The sequence below is a fragment of the Mirounga angustirostris genome, unplaced genomic scaffold (assembly GCF_029215605.1).
Source record: "Mirounga angustirostris isolate CCGP_5_RB_7025 unplaced genomic scaffold, mMirAng1.0.hap1 SCAF_8, whole genome shotgun sequence".
Classification (NCBI taxonomy): domain Eukaryota; kingdom Metazoa; phylum Chordata; class Mammalia; order Carnivora; family Phocidae; genus Mirounga; species Mirounga angustirostris.
In genome coordinates this window covers 116540587-116567821 of record NW_026991716.1, presented here as the reverse complement: position 1 = coordinate 116567821, position 27235 = coordinate 116540587, and the positions used below count along the sequence as shown (strand labels likewise).

Here is a 27235-nt window from a genome sequence, read left to right as displayed (position 1 = left end):
AGTGAAGTGGGTGAGGGAAAGAGAGGGTGATGCTTATCTCTGAGCATGGGTGCTTGGGATAAGAGTGGGCTTCTGGGAGATTCAGAAGGAGCAAAGAAGACACTAGAAGCTGAGAGTGAGAGAACCAGGGACACAAGCTGGGGAAAGTCTGTCTGTCTGGGCTGGGTATTTCCCCGAGGTCTCTCTGCTCTAGGCTGCCCGCTACTTTGTTCTGTGGGGCCAGGGCTGGGGTCTGCAAACCGTATTGCTCACATCTCTTGTCAGCGGGCTTTCTGCCAATGGGAGGCACTAGGAGGAGCCTGGGGGTGGGGGGTGGAGATGCTACCTTCTGTCTCCAGTCCCTGTCAGCATCTCTGCAGCCACAGCGGATAGCTCCTGCAGCAGCCCCCCACCCCTTCCCCGCCCTGCCAGTAACAGCATCCCCACAGGCCCGCCAGAGCTGCTGTTACCCACCGCTCCTCTGTGCGCCCGCCCCATCTCAGACATGGTGGCGTCTCTTCCCTGGTACTAGGTGTTACTGTTGCCTGGGTCCCTCAGCTGGACCCGCCCCTCTCTCAGCCTTCTAACCCAATGTAACCATTTCCTTGTATAGACTTTGAAACACCCACATAGTTTCTATGTTCTGGAACAGACCCTTGGCTGTGTGCAGTGTTGTATTTGTCCATGTATGTATCTTTTTATTTATGTGTAACCAGGTATTTAACAGAGGCACATCCAAATGACCCCAAATCACTAACACGAGGGAAAGGAAAAAGAAAAGTCACCTGGAAAAGGAAAGGTTAAGAATTTTAGGCTGAGAAAAAAAAATTTTCGTCTTTAAACTTCTTCCCTGCTTCTTACTGGGTAGGGAGAAGGAGCCTCAAGAATTTGGCCCTGTTAAATAAAATGAGTTCTAATGCCAAAGTTTCTGCAGAGGCTTTGAGTTGCAAAGGAGAAAAGACCAGGGGGGTTGGTCCTTTGTTCAGCAGGCCATCATAGGTCAGTTTTAGATTTGCAGAGAGGCCTGAAGCTTCATTGCTCAGGGAACAGAGAGTCTCTTGCTTTGCATTGGCGATCTGCAAGAATTTTGGAGATTCTTAGAGAGATACCAATGAAGGCGGGAGTGGGGAGGGCCTGAGGACGTGCACAACCAGCAAATATCCCAAATGACCAATGAATTTAGAATATCGATATCTCACATTTGACTAAATTTTAACTACAAAAGTTACATATTGATATAGGGTCACCATATCGTATTCAAGAAATTTAAAACCACATGGAGTAAAAAAAGGAAGAAACCCTCATTTCCCCACTTTCATCCCCCTCCAGCAGGCGTCCAAGGAGATCCTGTTGTGTATATTATCCACTAACTTTCTTTTTTCACTTAACAGTACATCTTCCAATGGCTAAATAACATTCCTTATCTGGGTATCACGACTCATTATAATGTCAGTTGGTATGCATTTCTCTTGTTTCCGATTTTGAAATTACCATAAAAAGCGATGCCTTGTGACTTACCTACTTGCACTGGAGCAAGAAATTCAGTGGGAGAGATTCTGAGAAGAAGAATTACTAGCCTCAACGTGGGCACATTTAAAATGCTGACACGGCCAGACTGCCCTAAGCCGGGTTCTGTGAAGCCTCCTGTCAGCGGAGTAGGAGAGCACCTGCTTTTCCACATCCGCACACAGAGCAGAGAGTAGAGATCTTTTAAAATGTTTTCTACTTTGGGGAATCAGGGCACCTCTTTGTATTTCACGTTCCCTTGATTAACAATGAGGCGGAGTACCTCTCATGCCTTCATTAGCCAATTGCATCTCTTTTGCTATGAATTGCTTTTTTTATAGCCTTTGCTTATTTTTTTTTCAATTGGATTGTCCATTTCCCTTACCAGTTTATAGAAATTCTCACATGCATCGTGCTATGCATCCCCGTGTGTTTCCTATATCCATGCATAGACTGGCTTGTGTCCTTACTGGAGTGGCACAGCTGGGAGAATGTGAGCTGCTGGTTTCGGGATGGAGGGACTGTTCACGGAGAAGGCAGCCATGGTCAAGAGAAACAGACGAGAGATGGAAAGAGGGAGTCTGTCTTCAATCACCTCTGTGGGGTGAGGGCTGTGATGTGTTGAGGGAAATCACATGATTTGGAGATAAACGGATTAAAGTTCATTCCTTACTAACTGCGATTTTGGACAAATTAACTTCTTAAGGCTCAGTTCCTTGTACTGTACAGGAGATTTAATGACATTCACTTTATATAGGATTGTTGTGTGGAATAAATGAGCAAATTCATGTCAAGGACTTGCTTCAGGGTCTGGCCCTCCATGTTTGAGCAGTAAACAGTTTATAGTGTGAACCCAATAAAAGGAGACACAGAGGTGCCTTCTAACATTTCAAAGGGCCATGGACACAAGCTGATGTTAGCTTACCATATTATTATCCCTTTCTCATAATGTACTGGAAGTCTGTGAAATACTCCCGAATACTCTTTGCTCAGAGTTTGGAGACTGGAACATAGTCCTGAGTGTCAGGCCACCTCCCACTTCCACCGATTGGCAAATGAGGACTTTGGGGCTGGAGGTGAGGACGGGGCTCACTCAGGGTAGGGAACTGTGCGGGGGAACTGAAGGGAGAAAGGCAGAAGTTGTCTCCACCATGGCTGGAACAAAGGCACTTCTGACACTGGAAAACTTCATTAATGGAATGTTTGTACCTTGTAACTCCTATATCGATTCTTATGATCCATCTACGGGGGATGTATACTGCAGAGTGCCAAACAGTGGAAAAGAAGAGGTGAGTGGTGCACCTGGCTGGGGCAGCGCATTGAGCATCCCTTGGTTTCGCTCAGGTCCTGCTGATCTCAGGGGCATGGAATCGAGCCCCGCACTGGGCTTGTGCTCGGTGCGGAGTCTGCTCAAAGGCTCTTTCTCCCTTCCCCTCGGCGCCTCACCCTCCCTTTCTTTCTCTCAAATAAATAAATAAATCTTAAAAAAAAAAAAAAAAAGAAGAGGTGAGTATATTCACCTAGGGAAGATGGAAATGTACTTCCTGTGTTGATGGATTTCATGTCACTTACTTTTCTAGGAGCAAAGGGAGTTGGGGAAAAGGTGTAGAATTGTTAAACGCTGGCAGGAGGAAGATTTGAGTTCTGGGAAGGTTTGCTTTGTAATGGGACTTTTAGGATGCAGGATTCCCTCGCTATCCAAAAGGAGAGTGTTCTTAGGACATCTTTTGAAATGGCATAAAGTGAAGAGTATCCCCCATTTTCAGAAAGTTCACATTATGCCACTTTGCATTTGGGAAAGAAATACTAAGTCTGGAAATGGCTTTTTTTCACAGAAGTGAAAATCCTCTTCGTATTTCTTGCGGTTAGCGAAAACAGGTGCTAATAGAAAAGCGAAGTGACCTCCTGTGAACTTTCAAAAGGGGATATCTATGCCTGGAACAAAGCCCATGACTTTGTGCAGAAGCAAGCAATTAATCAGGCAACTTAACACACAGCTGCATTTCTCAGCCATTCCTTATTAGGGGTCTAGTAAAAAGTATTATTTGTTAAGAATGATCAGTGTTTCTGTTTCTTTTTCTTTACCAAGTGCTGCCTAACTTTGCCAGTATATTCATGGATTTCTAAAAAAAAAAGAAAAAAAAAAACAACTTGTTACTCCACTAAAACGAGCAGAAGTGAAAAACCCAGGGATTTATTTTATATTATCCTCTAAAAATGCCTTATGTCTTTAAAATATCTAGTGAAGTAAAACTGATCACTTGAATGATGAAATGCAAGATCAAATTCCCATATATTTTTGCAGTGAAATTTAAGACCATCCTTTTTCTTACTCAAAGTGCTTAATGGCACAAACATTAGAATTTTATTTGAGAAGTTCTATAAGATGTTGGAGATATATTTAATTAGTTATCAGTTTATTGCATTGACAATGTAAATGTGTCTGGGGTGATGAATGTGGCTGATGTATGTATGCTCATCTAAAGCGTAATGGATTTTATTTTTTAAGGCACAAAGAACTAGATTATTTAAAAGGTAACTGTAGCCTTCATATACAAATAAGTATACGTAAATAAGCCTTCATATATATTAAGCTATTATTTCTCTTTTGTTAACTATATTTTAAACCCGTCTTGCATTAAAAAAACCTTTAGACTTGTGCACAAAAATTTGCAAACATTGGCTAATCTGTTGGTTAAACTGTAACCCACAATTTTGTTTGTTTCAAATGACCTGGGACAGATGTGGGAAATCCAGCTTTGTGTTATCCAATCCTCCTGGTCTCGAAGTGTTTTCCCAAAGTGCAGTAAAAAAATGACAAATAGGACAAATTTAGTTCTGTGGCTAATGGCTCATGCCTTTTCAGAGGATAGAATTTGGTATGGCTGCATCTGCTAGTAGAGAAATAAATATTTTGGATTTCCCAGCAATTTAAATTGCAAATATGCTCTCTGATCCCGCAAGTCCCAGTTTTTGCTGGTTTGAAAAATATCATCAACATACAAGCTGCATGCCCAATTTTGCAGAAAGTCTCTTACAGAAAGTGTTGCTGGTGCTGCTAACAGGTTTTGCTCTGTGCTCTGCGTTCACTAAGCCGTCTAACACAAATTACCCCCAATGTGAGTCATAACAACCTACAAATAAGACTCTCTCATCATCCTTATTCCACAGACGACAGTGAGCTAACATTCTCATCTCTGATGCCTAGATCAGTGGCCACACACACACATTTGTCGTGGCATTTACATGGTAGCTTTGCAGTCCATAAGCACAGACCAGAGTCAGATCGCCTGTCTTCAAAGACCAGCTGCATCCCTTAGTATCTACTGTCTTGACTTAGAGCTGAACTTCCTTGTGCCTCAGTCTCCTTACCTATCAAATGGGAATAACAGTAATACCTGTCTTCTAGTGTGGTTCTGAGGATGAAGCAGACTGATAGATGTGAAGCCTTTAGTGTTTGGCATATAGTAAAAGCTTTCTAGGTATTAGCTTTTGCTCATATACATTAATACGTATTCTATATTACACAGACATAAGCCAACTTAGGATGACTGGACTTGAGTTTTCTGCATAGCAAAAAGCTTAGATTTCACATCGACAGCCTCAGGAAGATGAGATTTTACTCTGAGCACGGGAGGAAGGAACCCTTCTCTTGTTGGCTGGCCGCCAGGCCTCAGGGAGGCTGCAACTTCTGGTGGAGAACACCACGGCCCACGCTCTTCCTTCATCCTGTCTGTGGGTCCACAGTGGAGATTCGGCTTTCCAACCGAAAACACCACTTTTCCACAAATTTATAATTAAGATGAGGATCATTTCATCCTTTATTCAGCTCAGCTGGAAGTGACTCTGGTTATAAAGAAAACAGAGGAGGAGTGTGGATCAGATTTTGGGGGAGAGGCGGCTGAATTATCAGGTCCCGTGATGGCGAGAAAGATGCTCGTGGTTGCCTAAAGCCTGTGGAAAAGGATTCTGAGGCAGGGCCTGGGCCCGGGGTGAGTGAAAGCTGTGAGTGATTATAAAGTCCTGTCATGCGTGTGAGAGGGGAGAGGGCTGAGACACAGGCTAGGGATTTGTTATCTCTGGGAAGGACGTTGCTTTGACTTTGCTGAAGATCCGAAGACTCATTTTGTCTTGCAGGAATTGGCCTTGCCTGAACCTTTCCAGATAGTGTTTCCTTTTGGATTTGCTCCAAAACCAGGTCTGCAAGCTATCTGTTCCGACACAGATGCCCTCCATCCCCACCGAGGCCTCTGTCACTGGGCAGCGCCAGGCGGGGCACGGGGACCGTGGCTCTGCCGTAGCAGGCCAGCTGTGGTCTTGGAGGCACAGAGAGCCGGGCTTGAACCCTGATGCGGCCACTTACTAGCTGTGTGACCCTGCCAGGTTACTTGAGTTCTCCGTGCCTCAGTTTCCTCATCCGCAAAATGGGCATAGCAAAGTCATGGTACAGAATTTTAAAACAGGTTCAATGACATAATTTGTGTGTTTAGCATATTCCTTTATATACAAAAATTAGTCAATGACTATTATGATTAGTCATTCTGAGTGGAAATGACAATCTGAGGATACGATTTCAAACAAAATTTTAGACTTGGGGCACCTGGGTGGCTCAGTCCTTAAGCGTCTGCCTTCAGCTCGGGTCATGATCCCAGGGTCCTGGGATCCAGCCCTGAGTCGGGCTCCCTGCTCCGCGGGAAGCCTGCTTCTCCCTCTCCCACTCTCCCTGCTTGTGTTCCTGCTCTCGCTGTGTCTCTCTGTCAAATAAATCTTAAAAAAAAAATTTAGACTTTATCAGATATGTTGGATCTGGATTAAAAGCTGAGAGATTCTACACATCTACATGAAGTGAGCTCTCCTAGGCTATTCAAAAAAATTTTTGTATTTTGACATGATTGAAAATGTGCGTCTATTAAAATTCAAATAGCTTCTTTCTGATGGCCTCATCTGAATACCCTGGTCGAAATGGAGCATTCTTCTTTGTTTTTGTGCGGCCCCTGATTCACTGATTTTGCAGGTAACTTGGCAGGAGGAAGTATTGAATATTTGAAACCAGTCAGAAAAAAATTAAGTGTGGGTGGACCTGTGGATTCTGGATTCATCCAACCTCAGGAGCAATAGTCTTTTTTTTTTTAGATTTTATTTATTTATTTGACAGAGAGAGACACAGCGGGAGAGGGAACACAAGCAGGGGGAGCGGGAGAGGGAGAAGCGGGCTTCCGGCTGAGCAGGGAGCCCGATGCGGGGCTTGATCCCAGGATGCTGGGATCATGACCTGAGCTGAAAGCAGACGCTCAATGACTGAGCCACCCAGGCGCCCCAGGAGCAATAGTCTTAAGGTGACCCTCTTCCTCTTGGTCCTCAAAGATTGACGCCGCGGTGGAGGCGGCCAGAGCAGCCTTCCCCGGCTGGGCGGCCCGGAGCCCGCAGGAGCGCTCGCAGGTGCTGCACCGGCTGGCCGATCTGCTGGAGCAGTCCCTGGAGGAATTGGCGCAGGCGGAATCCAGGGACCAAGGTGAGTGCGGGGCTCAATGCAAAGTGCAGCGCCAGGGACACGTACCCTCCTTCCAGCTGGTCAGGTGACCTCTTGCAGACCTCTTGCCTCTTAACCACAAGGGCTGGGACTCGGGTACTTCCTCCATATTAGCGGCCCCCGGCCCCATCAGGCTAGCCCGCACCCGAGATTCTCATGGCAGAGGTGGAGTTGGAAAGAAAAACCACCCAGGAGGCTTGCATCTGGCCGACTCCCCCACTCTGATGGTCCAAGCAGGTCACAGTTGAGTCCAAGTTCCAGGGCCAAGGACATAAATACACTTTGTCCATTTGGTGGAAGGCACTGCCAAGGTTTTTGGCAAAGGGCGTGGATGTGCGGAGAGAGGAAGAGGGCCGATCGTGCAATTCTCCACCAGTTCTAGGCAGATCGTTTCAAAGCAAAAGTAACTGAAGAGCCATTACAGTCACGTTATTTAGAAAGAATCGGATATGTCAGTACTGCACTCCTCACACAGCTTCCCAATTTTTATCTCCTTCCCAGAGGCATGGGTAATGTAGTAAATGTCCATAAATCCTTGCAGTAATATCTGTTAGGAAAACCCGAGATCTTTTAAAGTCATATACATGCTATAAATCAGCTTAAAGTTAGGAAGCAGCCTGAGTCCAAACCCTTAAGAAGAAGATGTTTCCTGTTGGTGCTGCTGACACTGGGAGTCCCCCTGAATCACCCAAGACAACTAAGGAACAATCCAGAAAAGCTATGTTTCTCCTTTTGTTCAATCCAGGAGCTAGGGCGTGCATGGGGCACATGGTGAGTAAGCGAGTGCCACACAGCATCCTCGGGGTCCCCTCAGCCGTTCTGCCACGTGCCCATCTTAAGGACTCCACCATGTGTTGGGGAGACATTTAGTATACATCACTGTTTGTGATGTTCGTCAAAGTGGTTTTATTGTGTCATGCAGATACAGCTGTCTTAACACCCATTACTCCAACCCCTTTGTAGCATGTACAAAGCTTGGTGATTTTGAATTGAAAGAGCTGATGTGAGCAGAGTGGTAGCATCTGGCGGGTTCATGATAGCCCTGAACTGTTCAGCCCATAAAGCATAGATTATTTCACTCGATTTTATCTGATAACGTCACACCTAATTATTTCATGGTTCTGTGAAACCACAATCAGCTGTCTGTGTCGTCAGGGGATGAAGTCTCAGGCTGGAAAGAACCAAGGCTCCGTGAGCGTGAACTGGGATCCATGCGTGATCGTGTCTCCACTGTCCCTGGTGAGGTATGCCGACCGTGCTTTCTGTCGTTGACTTCTTACAGGGAAAACCATAACACTGGCAAGAACCATGGACATTCCCCGGTCTGTGCAGAACTTCCGGTTCTTCGCCTCCTCCATCCTGCACCACACATCAGAGTGCACGCAGATGGACCACGTGGGCTGTCTGCACTACACGGTGCGGGCCCCTGTGGGGATCGGTAGGTGCTGCTCAGGGAAAGCCTGGTCTGCGGGGGTGCGTAGGGATGCTCCCTCAGTTCTACAGAGCTCATCCAAAGGAACACACCAAGAGAAAGGAAAGAGCGGACTTATACTTTGACCGAAAATTAATGGGCCTCAAAAATCTATTTCTGGTTTATTTTCCTTTTGTCACATTACCTGCATATTCCTAGAACATTGTTCTCAGGAAATTACCAGGAAAAGAATAATGCTGGGAGGAGATTCACATACGAAGATTCCCCCGCCCCCCACAATTTAAAAAAAAAAAAAAAAGTTTATTTCCAGAGAGTCTTGAAGTTAATAGCATGGATTTTGGATATGTGCAGGGCCAGGTTCATAATATTTGTATACTTCAGGATTCTTACCTGAAAAACTGGGAGCATAGTTTAATTTTATATTTATATATTTTAGTGAGAATTAAATAAATTAGTAAGTGTAGGGCACTCTGAATTAGCTGCTTCCTGCTTTCTTTTGGAGGACATGTAAACATGAGCAATGACTCAAAATATCCACTAGAGGTCACTGTTCCTCCAACCACCAAATACCCATATTTATTAGTTACATTTTATGACAGGATAAATAAATTAAAAGGAACGAAAATGGGACATATTACCACCTTGGTTATTTGAACCCTTTGGAAATCATATTTTGAAGGAATTGTAAAAGCTCAAACCTCCCTCTTGAATGAATAATGCTGAAAAAATATTCTGTTATCCTCTAAAGAAAAGATTTTCTAACGAGAAATATAATCATATAGAATATATGTTTACTTTCACAGCATAGATTTTAAGGGAGGGGTATAAAATAAGATGAATCCATTTACAAATTCATAAGGTAGATTTTTTTTTTTTTTTTTTGTCATGCTTTATGGTTGGAAACCTGGTTGGTTTCAGAATATCGCATGGGGACACGTTCTAGATGCTGGTTCTGTTACTTATTTAGCAGTCCTATCTGGTCATGAAAGAGGTGAGAATCTAGAGAGAATTTTTTATTAAAAAGTCCTCTGGCTAACCAAAATGGATCTCATAGTCTATGAATCAAAATTCATTGGCTTTACTAAAAGGAAGGCTTCCACAGGACAGACTCAGAACCCATTTGCTCTTATTTTACCAATAATTCTAAAAAGCTTGAGATTTTATGTCTTAATCCACAACAGGTTAGAAACAGTGATGGAAAAACTTAAAAGAAATAGTAGCTAGACAATTTGATGATGAAGAAGGAGAGAGAAGTTTAAAAAAAAATGTGAAGGTCAGTCTATAAATCTCAAAACTCATCACATTCAGAAACTGTTTGGTAACAGGTGACAGCCTCTTGGCCCTGGCGCTTACATTGCCCTTGTTCATAAATACAATTGGTACATCGTCAAGAAAAGAGTAAATTGTATTGATTTATAGTTTTCAAAGACACAGTTGCTTGTAATACATTTTAGAGTTATTTCCCCGAAGTTGGCTACAAGTAAGCCAAAGCTTTATGCAGGGTGAAGGAGTTCCATGTTAATAAACCCAATTTGGCCAGTCTAGTTTGAGGGGCCTGCCATTGGTGGCAGTGTTTCTGTTCTCCTCTTGTAGCCGGTCTGATCAGCCCCTGGAATTTGCCACTCTACTTGCTGACCTGGAAGGTGGCACCAGCCATTGCTGCTGGCAATACGGTGATAGCCAAGCCCAGCGAGCTGACTTCGGTGACTGCGTGGATGATGTGCAAACTCCTGGAGAGAGCAGGTAATGAGCGTTGGGTCTGGAGAGGCACAGGATTGGCTTTGGGGTTGCACATTTTATGCGCTTCAGCCACCTCAGCATCCTGACACTTGAGAAGTTGTTTTGGATAGAAATCTGCTCAGAGCAAAATTGATTCCATCGACATCTTTGGTTTTCCTCTCTCTGATCCTTTTATGAGAAATCCCCTTCATGCACAGGGTTGGATCACACTGCTTCCTCTCTTCACCCCTGTCCGTGCCGCTGCAGGAGTGGTTCCCCCGGCAGGGGGGTTGGCAGGCACTTCACAACTGTGAAGTGACAGCAGGCTTAACGAACTCAGTCAGCTCAGATACCAGTCTGCTCCTGGGATTGTCTTCAGTGGTCAATTTAAATCTTATATTTGAACCACATGTTAACCTTGATGCAAATAAGACTACTGTTAGGGACTTCTCTGGTTTGTATGGTTATACGATACCTGCTAGAAATAGCCATTTTCAGGAGATTTGAATACACCTCCCTCAGTTTTCCCTGCATTTGGAGCCAATGTGTGGAAGCTGATACAATACGGCTCCATGTCTTCTTTATGTCAACAGCGTCATGGCCACATTCAAGGTATGTTCCTGGGTACATTCTGGGGTATAACTCAGCATGGGCACAGATACCGCACCAGGGTTGGAGGGTGTCAGGGGACCCTAACTTGCAACCTACAAGAAAGCCCCTTGCTATTAGGTCCCTGAGCTCAGGTCTTCATACACACCCTGGGTTGGGATGATGGGTGGCTGTCTTTCTGTCTGTCAGTCTCTGCTGTTTGTACTTCCTTAAAGCCCACAGAAAAGGTAGCACTGGGCTCACCCAATCCATAAGGTAGGTGGTTGGAAAGAACCCATATCTCCCTCTTCTGGATACCTTATCTCTCCAAGCAAAAACATACATATTGGCTTCCAAAAAAGTTGGGCCAGTTCTTTACTCTAGGATTTAGATGGCAGGTTGAACTGTGTGGCCTTATGACCCTAGTCTAGCTTCCCATTTCCCTTGTATTGTACAGAGGAATGAGGCCTCCCAGCTTCAGCCTTTGGGTGACATTTATGGATGCCCTAGGCTTCTGGAGGGTTATGATAGAAATGTGCCTACCTCTCCCATGTCCCACAGGTGTCATTCCTTCTTTACATGAGGGATCACATTCTAATGCTGTTCTTTGCAAAATTAAGTGGCTAGTGTCTACAGAGGTGCAGGGCCTTTCCTCCCTGTCTGTTGACTATAGATTCCCTGGAGTGGTCAGAAGTGGGGCCGATGCTCTGCTGTGATCTATGTTGGGGAGGGCAGCCATGCAGGTGGGGTGGTGCCACAGAGCTGTGTTCCCAGAACCACTCTCTTTTGAAGTCAACCACATCTTGATCTATGATGATTTCTCTTCCCTAAGCACTCTCCCCTTCCATACACCCAGCACCTGGTGTACACAAGAGTTTTACATTTCCATGTATTTACACAGCATTGATCTTATTTCTTGTGAATGAATAAGCTTGTTATACCAAGACAGTTCTTCCCTCCTTCCCTGCCTCTGCTGGCTTTGCTAAACTTTCTTCCTCTGGCCACCACGGAGAGTGTAAGGCTCAAATTGCACCTGTCTTAAGCCCTCAGTTTCTCCATTTGGATTGAGAATCTGTACGAGAAACGTTTAATAGTGTAAGAAAAAGAAAGCTAACATGACCTGCTGGTGCATTCTGGATATTTAAAGAGCCAATCCTTGAGTCCTGAGCATTCAAACAGACTTGACAGATGACCTTCCTGTGCAGTAAAATCATTTTAAAAAGTATACAGTGAGTACCTCTTTTATAATTCTAGAGTATTCATTTCTTCTTGGGGGTACCATATGTATGCCTCATTCCTGGAGTGTCCACTGAGAGCAGATTTCTGGCCCTTCCTAGTTTTGTTTTGCCCAATGGAAGCTTGCTGCCACTCTGCCACATCTTTGTCCCTGGTGGAGGGACTTTATGCCCTGTGATGTCTGTTAGCCATTTACTCTGAGTTTTACCAAATTGCTATTTGCCGATGTAGTGCCTTCTTTCTCTGATAACTGTCATATCTTAAGGGCAGAGGGCAGATGTCTCTAGAAAAATTTCATTACTGTCTCCATCAAATGGCAAAGTGGTGCTGAGAAATAATGGCCAGTAGGTAGCTCTTAACATATTAACACCGAAGTTCAAGGAAATGTAAAGCGTTAATGTCATTGTGTAGAAGGCAATTGGCCTGCTGAAATGAACTCATTTTCCCGGGGTGATACCTATGTGGTGTTTCTAAGTTTTCTTCACTCTTCGTTAAAATGCTGTTGTATACATTAGAAGTGATTTGATCCATTTTTGCCTTCAGGATTTATAAAGCCCCATAGCCCACCTTCTCTTGCCCCCAAACCCCAATCAGAAAATATTGGGCAAATATTCACATGCCCACTGTCTGATGGAGATGCAGGACCCCACCCTGCAAATGGTGGGAAACTTGTCCTTGTTTCTCCCCCACTGACCACTGTGAGGGCCCCTCTCCTGAGCCTCCTCTTTGCCCCAATGTGGGGCTCAGCTGCTCTCACATGGTGCCTGGCCTTGGACCTCCCCTCCATGGCAGTGACCTGTGATACAGGACCGACCCAAGCTAGATTTTAAGAAGTCTGCACATGTGTGTAAAGGCGGGGCTACTGGAGGTGAAGCTCTGCCAGATACCACCATGAGTCACTGATCTCCACACCTGTCTCCAAGGCTCAGCTGAAGAGGGCCTCGTTTGTCCCCTCAAGTGATCAGGCTAAGGTTCTGGCTCAGTGGGAAGGTGTTCTGGATGATAGTGGATCATCAATGAGAACTTGTTATTTATACTTTAAAAGCATATTCTGGAAGAGATGGTTTTAATCCAACAGAGTGTGTTTCTATTCAGGACAGAATGTCCAACCTGGACAGGGAAAGATAGTGGGAGCAGGGAAGGTAGTTCAAAAACCTTACACATTGGAGGTTTTATGCATTTGCTGTACTTCGAGGCTGAAGAAATATGGGGAATAAACTCAGCTAACCTCCAGACAAACCCTAAGAGCTTCCTGGACACAACACAATGGCACACAATGGCTCACAGATTTTCTTTCTGGACACATAAAGCTTTCCAGAGTCAAGGACCATTTCTGATTTGGATAATGTACACGAAGACTTTATTCATTCATTCACTTAATTATTTGTTAACCATCTACACTGGGTTTTGCCTCCTAGTGGCTGCTATTTGACTTCACTTTGCCTCAGTTTGGATAAGGTGAGGATATTAATCCTCCCTACCTCATCCAGTTGCTGGGAGATCTAAATCGCTTCCAGGAATGATTGGCCTACAGTGAATGTGAACATTTACTGGTATTAATCTATCTGGCAAACTAGGGCCAAGGCACAGTGGGGACTGTGAGGAGCAGAACACAGACACCATTTTTGCCCTTGGATTGCACATCTGCCAGTGTTGGCTAGGTAATAAACAAGTAAAGCCATAAACACATAAAAAAAATACACGCAAATGTAAGGCACTAGGGTCTCATGCTAGAAAGATGGGGGCACCTGTTTTAGGGTGTACTTGGCACTTTAAGTCAGTCCTAGAGTGTATGTCCATATCATGGGACACAGGGACCTTTAACTCAATGCTCACCTTCAATCTTACCTTCAATGCTCACAGTCAATCTCTTCTTCCCTCCACTTCACATTTTCACACTGAATTGTGACTCCTGAATGCCAACTTGGAGCAGGGTTCTCCTACCTTACAGGGCTTGGCCTGCCTGAGGATATCTCTATGCTCTCAGCCTCTGATGCCTAGTTAATATTATGGAATGAATTAATTAGAATGTTCCACTCTTCATTTTTCTAAGGCAAAGCACCTGGAGAAATCCCACCTAGGGGGCACTGGAGGTGGAGGTGGTGCCATAGTCTTTGCTTTGCTTTTAAACTAGAGGCAGCCATAAAAGTCTACTCCCCCCCCATTCAAGCTACTGCACTTTCAAGGAAAACCTCAATGTCACCCGAAATTCTCAACATACTGAGAAGAATTGCTGTTGTAATTTCTGTTACTGTTTCTGTATCCTATCCGGATACAGACCTGGAGACTGTTCTGTTTCCTGTCCAGGTGTCCCACCAGGTGTGGTAAATATTGTGTTTGGGACAGGGCCCAGGGTCGGCGAGGCCCTGGTGTCCCATCCGGAGGTACCCCTCATTTCCTTCACGGGGAGCCAGCCCACAGCCGAGCGGATCACACAGCTGAGTGCTCCCTACTGCAAGAAGCTCTCCCTGGAGCTGGGGGGCAAGAATCCCGCTATCATCTTTGAGGACGCCAACCTGGAAGAGTGCATTCCAACGACTGTCAAGTCCAGCTTCGCCAACCAGGTGTGTCCTCTGTATTGGTTTGTTTTGTTTTGAGTTTGTTTGTTTGTTTTTAAACTCTGTGACCCAGTTAGGCTGGATCTGTTTCATCACAGTGCCAAGCCAGGAGTGAGTGGGTTAATCTGGTGCTATTTCAGGGAAAGGAGATTGTGACATTGTGTTATTCCACTGACTCTGTTTTGTCTCAGTGTCCACCTGTGGTTCTTGTAGAATCATAGCTTCTGTTGGGCAAGCTCCAGTTCTTGAGCTTTATCAGGTACCAGCCATGGGCAAAATGATTGTTTGCTTCTCCAAGCTTTTTCATCCCTTTATTCATAGAGTCACCCCCATTCTCTTCTTGCTGTCTAAATGTCCTATCTCCAGTAAACCTTGTGCTCCCCCAAAAGCATCCCAAATGCAGCACACATTTAGAAATAAATGCCTAAACCAGTCTAGAGAACGTTTCTGATGTTGGAGTCATGGATGTCACGGAGTCACGGGCAACTTTGCATTTCCTGAAATTATGTGACAGGTGTTTTTCTGGAGGCCTCAGTTCTCAGCAGATTCTTCAAGGCCACAGTATCCCAAAGGGTTAGGAACACTGACCCAGACAGACCAAACTGTAAGCCTCACAAAAAGGGCACCTGTGTCTGCCTTGGGGCCGCATTTGATCTTTAATGCCCAGGATCAGGCTTAGGGTAGAGCAGGTGTGCACAAATACTGAATGATTTTCTCCAAAGGGCCTGCTTTTTAAAAATTTTAGCAGCGAAAAAAGAATTAACTAAAGAGTTAGAACCACCATAGAAAGAAAGATGAGTGAAATGAGATATATCTTTAACTTGCCCAAGTTGCCATAACCTTTTGAACCTTCATTTCTTTGCCTGTGAAATCATGAAAGTAATAATGATGCTTTCCATTAGCGATTTTGTGAGTTGTAGAATGAAAACCATTCCTGACAGTGGTTATTTTCGTGATCATTATATTGTAATTATTTCTCTCGCAGTAATTCTTAGAGAAAGCGGCTTTGCTCTGTACCTCTCTCTATATCTCTATATACAAGTACGTCTGTATCTATAAAGAGAGTTTTTCTGGATCAATAGACTTAAATTTTAGATTTTAGAAAATAGATTTGTAATTTTATGATACAGCTATTTTAATCATTAAAATAAACAAGGATCAAGTATCAAAATGAACAGTTAAATCAAGCATTTGGGCGGCTTATGGTGACAGCATGGGGAGTGGGGACAAGCTGTGGACTGAGAATCAGCTGAGAGGACATTGGGTGAACTCTGCATGAGAGAAAATGCACTCTGAGTGTGGAGATGGACTGTAGCTTCTTGGCTACCAGGACTGTGCCAGAACTTGAAATTGCTGAAAGAACCTTCCTCTTGGGGCTATTTTAAATGTCAGTGGGGAAGAGGACAGGAACCCAACTAGCTAATTCAAGACAACAAACAGACTTTAGGCAAACTAGAGGGGCTCGTTTCTTTTTCCTTAACCGAGAGATGAGTCCCATGTAGTGAACACTTCTTCCTCAGTTGAACATAATGGGCCACTTTGAAACATCTCTGTCACGCGTAGTCTCCTTTGATTGGGGGCACACTCACACTTCGACACGCTGTGGGACACAGAAGAAATGAATGTGGACTTCCACATCACTCAGACTGAAGTTGAAACTTCTTGTGCCTGGTGGCCTTGGGCTTGTGTTTGTTCAAAGCTCCATTTCCTAATTGTAAGCTGGGAAAACTACTGGATCACAGAATTATTATGAGAAGAGCACCCTGCACGGTGCCTGGCATGCAATAAATAATTTCCCTTTTCTCATTTCCTTGAAAGTCATGCCACTAGAGACCCTAGCATTACCTATGCTTTCCTGGCACCAAGTAATCCGGAAAACCCTGACTGGGTAACCCCTCAACTCTCTTTACCACACCCTCCCTTCCCACACGGCAGAGGGCACTTATGTCTAGAGATTTCCCAAGCCAGATATGCAGATGGTTCTTACAGTGATCTTGGGTTGCAGAGAGAATTTTTTGTTTCAAAACAATGATGATTTAATTTGGACAATACACCTTTGCCCAACTGTCAAAATAATTAGAAATATTCCATCCTTTGGATGGTTGTGAAGATCAAATATAAATGTGGTGAAAATTGTTATTTACGTAGATATATACTTACCATACATACTGGTGAAAATTGTTATTTACGTAGATATATACTTACCATACATACATAATGCTTTGAGATGTCTAGACTGTGGTTTGTAAATGATCGCATGTTATATTCAAACGATAGTAAGGATCATTTTTCACTCAGGTTCCTGTTAGCACCTCTGCCCAGAACCTACAGTATCTCTATTCGGATGTCTATTAGGCATCGGAACCTTAACCTGTGCAAAGCAGAACTGTTGATTTCCCTCCCTCTCCTTTCCCTGCAATACCACTCCTCTCCCTTGGGCTTGCTTTTCGGGGGCAGAGCACTACCATCTGCTCTGCGGCTCCATCAAAAACCTGGGACTCAACCTTGTTCTTACCCCAACCTTCTGTCTCACTAATCCATCAACCCATCTTGTTGGCTCAATTATTCTAATATATCCTGGAACCCCTCACTTCCGAGAGCACTGATACCAGTCTTCTTGCACCTTGGGCTCCTGAGTCCCTTTACGAATCTGGTGACGTCGGTGGACACCTATCACTTTGCTCATCTCCGCTGGTCCCGCCCTGGTCCAAGCTACCTCCACTTACCTGGACTTCTGGAATACTCTCTGAACTCTACTCTTGTAGATCCCACTCTCGTTCCCTTCCATTCTATTCTCCACACAGCTGCCGGAACGATCATTTAACAATGGAAATCTGGTCATATCATGCTGCAGCTTAAAGCCTTCCATGGACTTTTCATGATACCGGGAGCAAGATGCAAACTCCTTGTGAGCCTGTGGGACTCGGCGTGGTGTGGCCTTGCTCCTCACCTCCTGCCCTCCTTTCCTACCCTCCCTACCTGCATTCCTGCCTCCACTCCCGGCCTCAGCCCTGCTCGCCTTCTTGCCTCGCCTCACACACCGCACCACAGCAAGCACGCTCCTGCGGCAAGAAGCCGCTCTACCCCGCCTGCTGAGCATTGCCTTCCTCCGCGTCGCCTGGAGCTCAGCTAGCCCCTCCCCATCAATCGAGTGTCAATTCAAATACCCCCTCTTCACAAGGGCCTTCTGGAACTCCCTCTACTAAAAGGGACTAAAAGTGGCACTTTCCCATTGATTTCTATTCCCATCCTCTGCTTAATTTTCTTGTATCACTTTGCTCATGACCTGAAATTATATTATTGATTGAGCACATTTACTTGTGCTGTTGTCTGACTTCCCCACAAGACTGTGTGTTCCCCGGGCGCCTGGGTGGCTCAGTTGGTTAAGCGACTGCCTTCCGCTCAGGTCATGATCCTAGAGTCCCGGGATCGAGTCCCGCATCGGGCTCCCTGCTCGGCGGGGAGTCTGCTTCTCCCTCTGACCCTCCCCCCTCTCATGTGCTCTCTCTCATTCTCTCTCTCTCAAATAAATAAATAAAATCTTTAAAAAAAAAAAAAGACTGTGTGTTCCCTGTGGTGGGACTTTGTTTTGTTGATCAGTGTCTCCCATGGCTGAGACCCGTGCTACGGGCAGGTAGGTGCTCAGAAATGCAGGGTGACCTGCCCATGAAGGACTGTGTCTTGTTGTTGTCCTCACGCGTCATTCTTGACAGGGTGAAATCTGCCTCTGTACCAGCAGAATCTTTGTCCAGAAGAGCATCTATAGTGAATTTCTGGAGAAGTTCGTAGAAGCTACCAGAATGTGGAAAGTTGGCATTCCCTCTGATCCGTCGGCCAGCATGGGAGCTCTAATAAGTAAAGCTCATTTGGAGAAAGTAAGTAAATCTCCACGATGGAAGTTTGGGGAGAAGCTCAGTGTAGAGCACAGCACACAGTCATGCTTTGAAATGTTGTTAATTACTACCCTATTCTTAAAAAAATTCCGACCTGTAGGAAATGGCCTCTGGATACAGAGTCTACAAATGTTAGATATGAATACACAAATGTAACCCAGGTTAAAGCAGCATCTACATGGAATGAATGAATGTGAGAAGTCAGCATGGAGAGCCCATCGAGAGCGAGGAAGACAAATTTCAAAACATAAGGGTCAGCTGATAAGAATGATGTGGACCAAGGGCAGCAGGAATTTCCATTGATAAAAGTTCCCAGTGGAAAGGGTTCTGCCTGTGGCTTACAGCAGATGGAATTCTGGATGTGCCAAGAGGCACGATCCAATTACATGGTCCTTAGTGGGTAGGGTTAGTGGTGGTCTACGTGGGAGAAGCCATTGATGGCCTCTGGCTGGTTTATGGAATTTAGGCCTTTAAGGTCGTCTTAATGGATTACCTGATGTGACTCCTAAGATAAGTCATAGAATGTTGGAGCTGGAGGACCTTGTTTTTAGCCATGGTAACTGAGACCCACCATGGAAAATATGCCCCCATCAGTTGGCCAGTGAGGGACAGAGCCTTTACTTAAGTCTGTAGAAATCTTTGACACTGCACAGATTTGGGAGATTTACTACATTTTAACTTTAACACTTTTGGGGGGCTCTATTTCTTCTGTTTTCTCAGTGAACTAGGAAGCAGGGTGAGGAGGGGAGAAGGTTCGGAGGGTTCAGTAGGGAGGAGAGGGTGTGAAACACTCCTGCAGGTTGTGGACAAAAGCCAAGAATCCTGGATGCCTGGTGGCTCAGTTGGTTAAGTCACTGCCTTCAGCTCAGGTCATGATCCTGGGGTCCTGGGATCGAGTCCCGTGTCTGGGCTCCCTGCTCAGCGGGGAGTCTGCTTCTCCTTTTGACCCTCCCCTCCTCATGCTCTCTCTCTCTCAAATAAATAAAATGTTTAAAAAAAAAAAAAAAAGCCAGGAATCCTAATAGATCTAAACCACAAATTATATTTGATTTTTTTTAAGACTTGAAACATTGACAAGGTTTTAGGCCTGGTGTCATCCTCTCCCTCACGTATCTTAGCCCAGAAATGCCATCTTTTATGAAACCAAATTATGCTGGAAAGACAAGCGTTTATTTAACATGTTGGTTGGATTTTGTTTGCTTACTGTCATTTCAATGTAGTATACTTAGGTGCCATGAATAACTCTGAAAATGGTGATGCTTACAGTTAGCAGGTTTTTTTTCTGACCACATTCAAACATAAGCCCAGATTTATCTTTCAAACAGAAGTTTTTTTAAAACTCCCATGTATTTTTACCCTCATATGTTTTCCATCTCAGTCAGATAACTAAGAAAAGAAATAAACTTTCTATTTTGGAATAACTTAAGATTTATAGAAAAATCTCAAAGATAAGGCAGAGAGTTTCTATATCCACTCATGCAACTTTCCCTTTTACTAACATTTTCTGTGTCCAGGATACACTTGTCTGCACTAAGAAACCAACGGTAGCACGTGACTATGAGCCGAACTGCAGACTTTTCAATCAACTTCCCTTGACCTTCTTCTTGATCCTTATAGAAAATAATTTTTCAGCCACTTGCTTATTAAAATAAAGTACAATTAACTACTCTGTACTCATCTCAGAACGCTCCATGGCTCTACTGCTTTTAAGGAGAAAGATTTTGTACACACAGTTAAAATTTTCAAAATAATTCATCATTGGCCAATGCATTTTCTTTTTCTTTTTCTAGGGAAGAGCACTAAAGATGTATTCCTATTAGTCCACCACGTGTAAACTTGCTGCGGTCAATGCAGCTCTCTTGTTTTGTGGTCCTACAGACTGGATCTCTCCCCGCTAGAGGAGAGCGCCCCTCAGGTGGGCTTACTTTGCCTCCCCCATGTGAAGCCCCAGGGCTGTCCTGCTGAGGCTCCGAGGGTTCCTCGACGTCTGCCATCCTCACTGTTCCGCCCTGAGCACGAGTGCCCAGATGCAGGGAGTCACGGCTCCCCGCTGTGAGTCTCCCACCAAGTGGACCCACGACGGGTGGCTCGCGGATCCATTCTTGTGGGGAGGCCCTGCGTATCTCGGCCCTTGAGAGAGAGAGCTAATGGAAGCAGCTAGGGCCCTGTAAGTGTGGCCGTTGCAGTGGGACTCTTTTCGGTTTGGTGTGATGCTTTGGAGATCAAGGAGGGAGTGGACACGTTCCACTGGTAGTCATCTTTCCTCGCCTCTGCCCAGAAAGCTTTCTGGCCTTTCTCCTGCGTCCAAGGAGGCCTGGCGGTCATCTTTGTATTCCACTTCGCCTCTGCAGTTTGTCTGTGTCTTCTTTGAAGCAAACTAGCCCTGCAGAGCCTGGGGTCTTTGTGTCCATCTTACTACTGTGTGGTTGTCACGATAGATGGCGAGGCAGTGCCAGAAGAGTCCAGTTAGAATATGTAGAAGCTGTTCCGTCATGGCAAAGGGCGCAGAACCTCCCAGAGATGCAGCTTGCTCCTATGTGGGTGAGAGAGACTCGCCCGCCTCCCAGTGATGCAGGTGACTCTGTCCTCAAGGAGTGAAGAAAAGGCTCTCTGCCTGTTTCACAGGTTGCTTTTTGTTTTTGCTTTAGTTCTTCTTTTTACCTCCTCGAATGCTTTTCCATGTGGCTGTCCAGAGCTCGGGCTAGATGCCAGCCTGTCCCAAGATGCAGGAAATCGGAGATGGAATTCTGAGTGTTTACAGTGAGGCTGGCAGAGCGCAGGGCACGTTCACAGGTGCATTCCCCAATGGGGCAGGCTGCAGGCCGTTAGCAAAGGTCCGCTTTTGCAGGTTGCTATCTTCTTTTGTCGGGTGGGCTCGTGTCTGAAGTCTCCCAGCTCGTAAGCGTCAGATGGTGTGTTATACCATCACCTTCTTCATCAGCAGCACCAGTTGGTGACTGGCATTCAAAAGACTTACTGCAAGCCAGGCATTACGCTAAATATTTTACATACATTTTATCTAAGCTTACGAATAGGTGGGAATGTTAATCCCATTTTCAGAGGGGAAACTGAGCATCGAAAATCTCTCAGTGAGCAAGTGGAGGCTCTGGGATTTGAACACTTGGGCTCCCCTGCCCGCCCATCTGACCTCTGTGCTCAGATTTTAGGGGCAAAGCTATGAAGTACTAACTGCTCTCTGCTCTCAGAGAAAGTTTTGTAGTAATAATTTATTACATTTTAGGGCATATTACCAGTCATAACATTTTCTTTTTTCCATATTTTCCTGAAAATCTCAGTTCCTGAGATGCTAGTATAGATATCATTCTATCATCCAGAAAATAAATTTAGTTTAGTGTGAGTCATCTTATACGTTAAAAATCTTGAAAAGTTCACAATTTGAAAACTGACACTTTCCTTCATATTTTATTATCCAAGAGTCTCTAAGAGATAATCATGAGATTCCATATAGATGAGATCATCTAAAGCCACTCCGTGTTTGAATCACGGAAAAAAGTTCTGGTCCTGTGTTCAGCAGGCGCCCCGGAGATCTTTGCCTCGACTTCCCCTGTTCACGCGCTATGCTGCCTTTGGCATCTTTTAATTAATCTGAGTGCGTTGTTTCAAGAGGAGTAAGAGAATAGGGGAAAGAGAAGTCCAGACCTAATTTACTCTCTACCCACAAACTAGACTAGGGCTTTTCTGGGAGAGCTTTGAGATCACTGGGCATGTTGGGGGAAAATGTATAACAGAGCGGAATACGAAGCTGTTCCAAATAATATATTTTTTAGAAGTCTTTGACTTCACGGCTTATTAAGTGTTCTATAACTTAGAACAAAATCAATAATAAAACAACATTACTTTTTTATTTTTACATGGAAAACACATAGCTCTACATTGAATATAGTTCTACAATGGAGTACTTACCTAATCCTGGGGCAGAATGCTCAGATAAATATTTGATAAGCAGGGATCCAAAGTATGACTTCAAAATTTCCCCTGCCTTTGATGTACTGCCTAACTGTTGTTCTGTACTTCTAATTTTTGGGATGACTTTTCTACTTCTCCTATACTTATAATACCCCTCAGGGGTAGGATAAGGTATCATTGTGACTGCAACAAAATTTCCATATATAAACGTACGTATCATTTTATAATAGGTCATTTCTACAACCATTGTTAATAAACATCTGTCACTGTCTCCGAGTTATTGGGTTTACTTTTTACATAATTTATTTCCCATTATAGTTAGCTATTCTGTATTAACTAGATGTATTTTCAGAACATAATCAGTAGTGAGACTAGAAGTTAGAAATGATTTGTTCTGGAAGCCTAGCTATTGAAGGGCATCTTGGCCTTTCATGAAATCTTATGCACCATTCAACTTCCCATGTTCTGCAAGGGACAGAGCCCCCCCAAAAGTGAGGAACTATTCTTTTGTGTATTTAACTACTGAATATACCTGAGTGTGAATTCTAGCTTTCCTGTTTATTCATTGTATGAACCATCTACCCTTTTTGAGGCTCAATTTTATCATCAGCAAATAGGGGATAATAATATGTAGCTAATACAGTTTTGAGAGAATTAAATGAGAATGTATGAAAAGCATTTATCTATGTGCCTGGAACTTAGATAGTAAAGAAATTACTCTCCTCTTCTGTATGAGGGCTGGATGCCCAAATGATGGTCAGAGCACTTCTGCCCTCAGGCTTTGCAGTTGAGCAATAAGATAATCAACTTTAGATTTCTTAGCAAAGGCCTTCTACATATTTCCTAGATGATTCAAAAATATTGAATTTTCTGCTGCTTTCTGTCAAGTCAAATGGTAAGATGTTGCTAATCATGGTTTTCACCCACCCAGGTCAGAAATTACATCAAAAAAGCCCGGATGGAAGGGGCCCAGATTCTGTGTGGTGAGGGGGTGGACACATTGAGCCTCCCCCGCAGGAATCAAGCAGGATACTTTATGCTTCCCACAGTGATAACAGACATTAAGGATGAATCTTGCTGCATGAAGGAAGAGATATTTGGGCCAGTGACATGTGTTGTCCCCTTTGATAGTGAAGAGGAAGTGATTCAAAGAGCCAACAGCGTTAAATACGGACTGGCAGCCACAGTGTGGTCCAGCAACGTGGGCCGTATCCACCGGGTGGCTAAGAAGTTGCAGTCAGGCTTGGTCTGGACCAACTGCTGGCTCATCAGAGAGCTCAACCTGCCTTTTGGGGGGATGAAGAGTTCTGGGGTAGGTCGAGAAGGAGCCAAGGACTCTTATGAATTTTTCACTGAAATCAAAACCATCACCATTAAACACTGACCTTGGCCGGTGGAGAAGCTGTTATGGTCCATTCCTGGCTGCAGAGAATCAGTCCAATGCAGTGAGCAGATGTGCCGGCATAGAATCCAGCCATATCTTGGCTCCGTGGGTTTTCTCTACCTTATCCTCAGTAGTTCGTACTTTTATTCATTGTCAGAGAGGATGTCTATTTTCACTGTGAAGTCAAAGAAGAGACTTCTGAGCAGGAAGGCACAAAAAGGAAGCCAAATAATTGTAAGGCTCCTTCTCTGTTGTTGTCTTCACTCTAGATTTTTTTCATCATTTTGATTGAATTCTTGGGAATTTACAGATAATCATTTTTTTTTCATTTTTAAATATATATATATGAATGTAAAGGATAAATATACATGGAATTTGTCAGAGCAGGCCTATATGGTAGGTCCCACTAAATACATCTGTACAAGGACAAAGAAAATTAAAATAATGACTACTTTTGGAGGAAACCTGAAGCAAGAAGTGGGAATAGTTTGATCCATTTCTACTCTGGAGTCTAATCAATTCCAATTCTTCGTGTCTGTCTCTCGTGAGGCTTACAACCCACTAATCCTAAAAGAATAAATGTTAAGCAATTTTAGTAGCCAGTATGACATAGGTCTTCTTCTTCAATTATCCTTTATTCCTCTTTATCCCTATCCTCTTAGGGGTATGGACTTTATGCAAAGTAATAAAGGTATTTCTCATGGCTTTTTTCTGGATCCCCTAATGATCAGAGGAGAAAAGCGAGGTTTACAGAGATTAAAGTAGCATGTTCAAGGTCACACGAATGGTATGGGGCAGAAGAAGGATTTGAACCCAGGGCTGGCTCTCAGTATCCAAAACCACGATCTCTGACTACCTCACACTTGCCTTGGGTTCTGCTCCAGAAGCAGCCACATACTTATGGTTCATGGAATACATCGTGTTGGGTCTCCTCTCTATGTCTCCCTCCCTCTCCCCCTCTCCCCTGCCCCACTCATCCATGCAAGCCAGGAACTCCTCAGGCACAGCCCTTCCTACACCAACTGAAACCATCTGTTTGCATGGCTGACTGCCCAGCTGGACAGGAATTGCCTGAAGGCCCAGGCAGGTGCTAATCCCCCCAAAGTCTCCATTCCCAGCACAGTGCCTGGCACACAGAAGGTGCGCAAAACAATTTCCAGGAATGGAATGAAGTCTTCCCGGTGCTCTGGGGTATTTGTAGCATGGTGTATGGGGATAGGGGTTGGGTCGGAGGGGGGACAAAATAGTCTTCACCGTTTGTGTAGGTTTTCGGATATGTTGGCTTGTTCACAAATGCTGAAAAACATAAGCCCTTTTGAGGTCAAGCAATGGTATTGGATCATATCTGGTTCTTAGCTTCTCCCTCCCCTCCCCTCTCCTTTTCTCACCTGCCCTGTTCTTCAGCTCAGGTCCCGGAGTCTTCATTAGTTAAATCTAGATCAATTCCAAGAGTCAGTAGGAGGAATTTGAGCAGCTCCTAGTCTCTAAGAACCCACATCTTTGTTCTTGTACGTGGTCTAGCCCAAGCTCATCCTTATTTCTGAGACCTGAGCCACGTCTTGATTCCACATTCTGGTGACTGAAGGTCTTTGCTCCCTGTGCCTCAATACCCGCCTCGAGTGCCCCCCCCCCCCCGCCTTGTGTTCTGCCTCCAAGACTGTTCTCTAGGACATGGAGTTGGCCCTGCTCCCGTCCCTTCTTGTCGGGCTCTGGATCCTGTCTTGCGGAGGGGACTGCTTCCTACTGACAGACAGACATTCTGGATGCCATTTCCCTCGTCTGTGCCTCTTTGGATCTTCCGAAGCTTCTCCCGGCACATGTGGCAGTCTCGCTGACGTCTGTTTGACCAGATGCCGTTCTTCCTCACGCCAACACCGGCGCAGCTCTCAGTTGTGAACACCAGTGGCTTGATGTCTTGGCACCCACGGGGCCTTTTTTCGTTTGTTCTAGTCTAGCCGGCCTGGGGTGTGTGTGCGGGGCTTAGTTCCAAGACCTTCCCCTCCCAGGCCGTCCCACACGGTCTCAGGCCCCGCGTCAGCTTAGGTGCCCTGTGGGTCTGTGCCGGCGCGACGACAGGGTCCGGCAGAGCAGGGCCGGGCCTGGGTGGCCGCAAGGCCCCGGGTCCCCTGCCTGCCTGCCGGACTCGGGGCCGCTCAGGAAAGCGCTCAGAGGGGCTGCACGACGGCTTCACTCGTATCTGTCGAGTTTTATTTCTGAGCCGGGTGATGGGTGCTCGCGTGTTTGCTACGGTCTTTCACGCGCAGGAACTACAGGCCCCAAAGGGAAAGTGCCTCCTAGTGACGGACAGCCTGGCGCCCGCGCGCAGGAAGCCGGGAGCGCGTAGGGCCCCTCCTCGTGGCCGCGCCGCGGCGGTGCGGGCTCCGGGGGCCCCGAGCGAGAGCCGGCGCGGAGGGGGCGGGGGCGGGGACTTCGGGGACTTCCGGGAGCCGAGCCTCGGGGCGTGCCTAGCGGGGCTGCGCAGTCCCCGAGGTCTCCGGGTCACAGGCGGATGCAGATCCAGTAGGTGCGGGTGGGCCCGCTCGTACTTGGCGTGTCAAGGAATCAGAGGCCCCCACTTGCAGCGCGGAGGAGGTAGAAGGAAAGGCAGCTCCGCCCAGGAGAGACATCCCCTAAAGCGTCTCGCCGCGCAGGTAAAGAAAGTCCTCCTTCCGTTGCTCCTTGGGAGGAGGGTGCACACTGCCTCAAAAGAAGCCTGTCTCTGACCTGCCCACACGGACATGTAGGGCTAGCCCCCCATCCAGGGAGGGGTGGTGCAGGTAAACTGCCCTTCCAAACCACAGAAAGTAACTTTGCCGACTACCTGTAATAATCAACCAGTACGCTTTTTATTCAGCGTTATTACTGGTCAGTCAAGGATCATGAACAATTTGGTGAAAGAGCAACTCACCCGGGGAGAAAAAGATCAAAGAAGATGTTGAACGCTGAATTCGTCCCAGAGAGTTGAGCGCCCAGCATGTTCGTCACCACAGCGCGCGGCTATGCAGAAGGAGGGAGCCAGGGACACGAGAGAGGCCTTGAAAATGAAACATTGGCTCCCCAAATAAAATGAAAAATCAAAAGAATTGAATCATTGGTTTGGCTGACAGCTAGCGTACTAATCTGGAAGGTCAAGTTGAGAGAGTAGCTCAGGATGCAGAGAATGACAGAAAGGGAAAATATAAGAAAGAAGTCGAGATGGAGGGTAGATCCAGAAAGCTGGTAATAGTGTAATTCATCTGAGGTGAGAGAACAGAGGTAGAGAAGCAAATAAATGATAAAAATGAGTATCTCTGAACCAAAAAACTTTCCGATGAAAAACACTCCCCATGTGCCTGGAGCTATTCTGCTGAAATTTAAAAATTCCTAACATAAAGCTTGCAGAGAGAATTACCAGGATACCTGCAAGCTCCGCCCCCCAACCCCCCCCAAACCACAAATACAAGCCTAAGGTTGTCATCATACATTTTCCATTAATAATACTGA

The 27235-nt window shown here is 45.3% G+C and overlaps 1 protein-coding gene and 1 long non-coding RNA gene across 2 annotated transcripts; both read left to right on the top strand.

Moving 5' to 3' along the window:
• Positions 1-489: 489 nt before the first annotated feature.
• ALDH8A1 (aldehyde dehydrogenase 8 family member A1) lies at positions 490-23752 on the top strand. Its single transcript, XM_045865587.3, has 7 exons — positions 490-2774; positions 6850-6997; positions 8298-8453; positions 10041-10190; positions 14298-14554; positions 18262-18423; positions 23300-23752. The coding sequence occupies exons 1-7, from the start codon at positions 2541-2543 to the stop codon at positions 23750-23752; spliced, it is 1560 nt and encodes a 519-aa protein (XP_045721543.1). The 5' UTR covers positions 490-2540.
• Positions 23753-26223: 2471 nt separating this feature from the next.
• On the top strand, positions 26224-26657 carry LOC135365618 (uncharacterized). The gene is made up of 2 exons (XR_010413771.1): positions 26224-26403; positions 26607-26657. It is a non-coding gene; the product is annotated as an uncharacterized LOC135365618 (long non-coding RNA).
• The last annotated feature ends 578 nt before the right edge of the window (positions 26658-27235 follow it).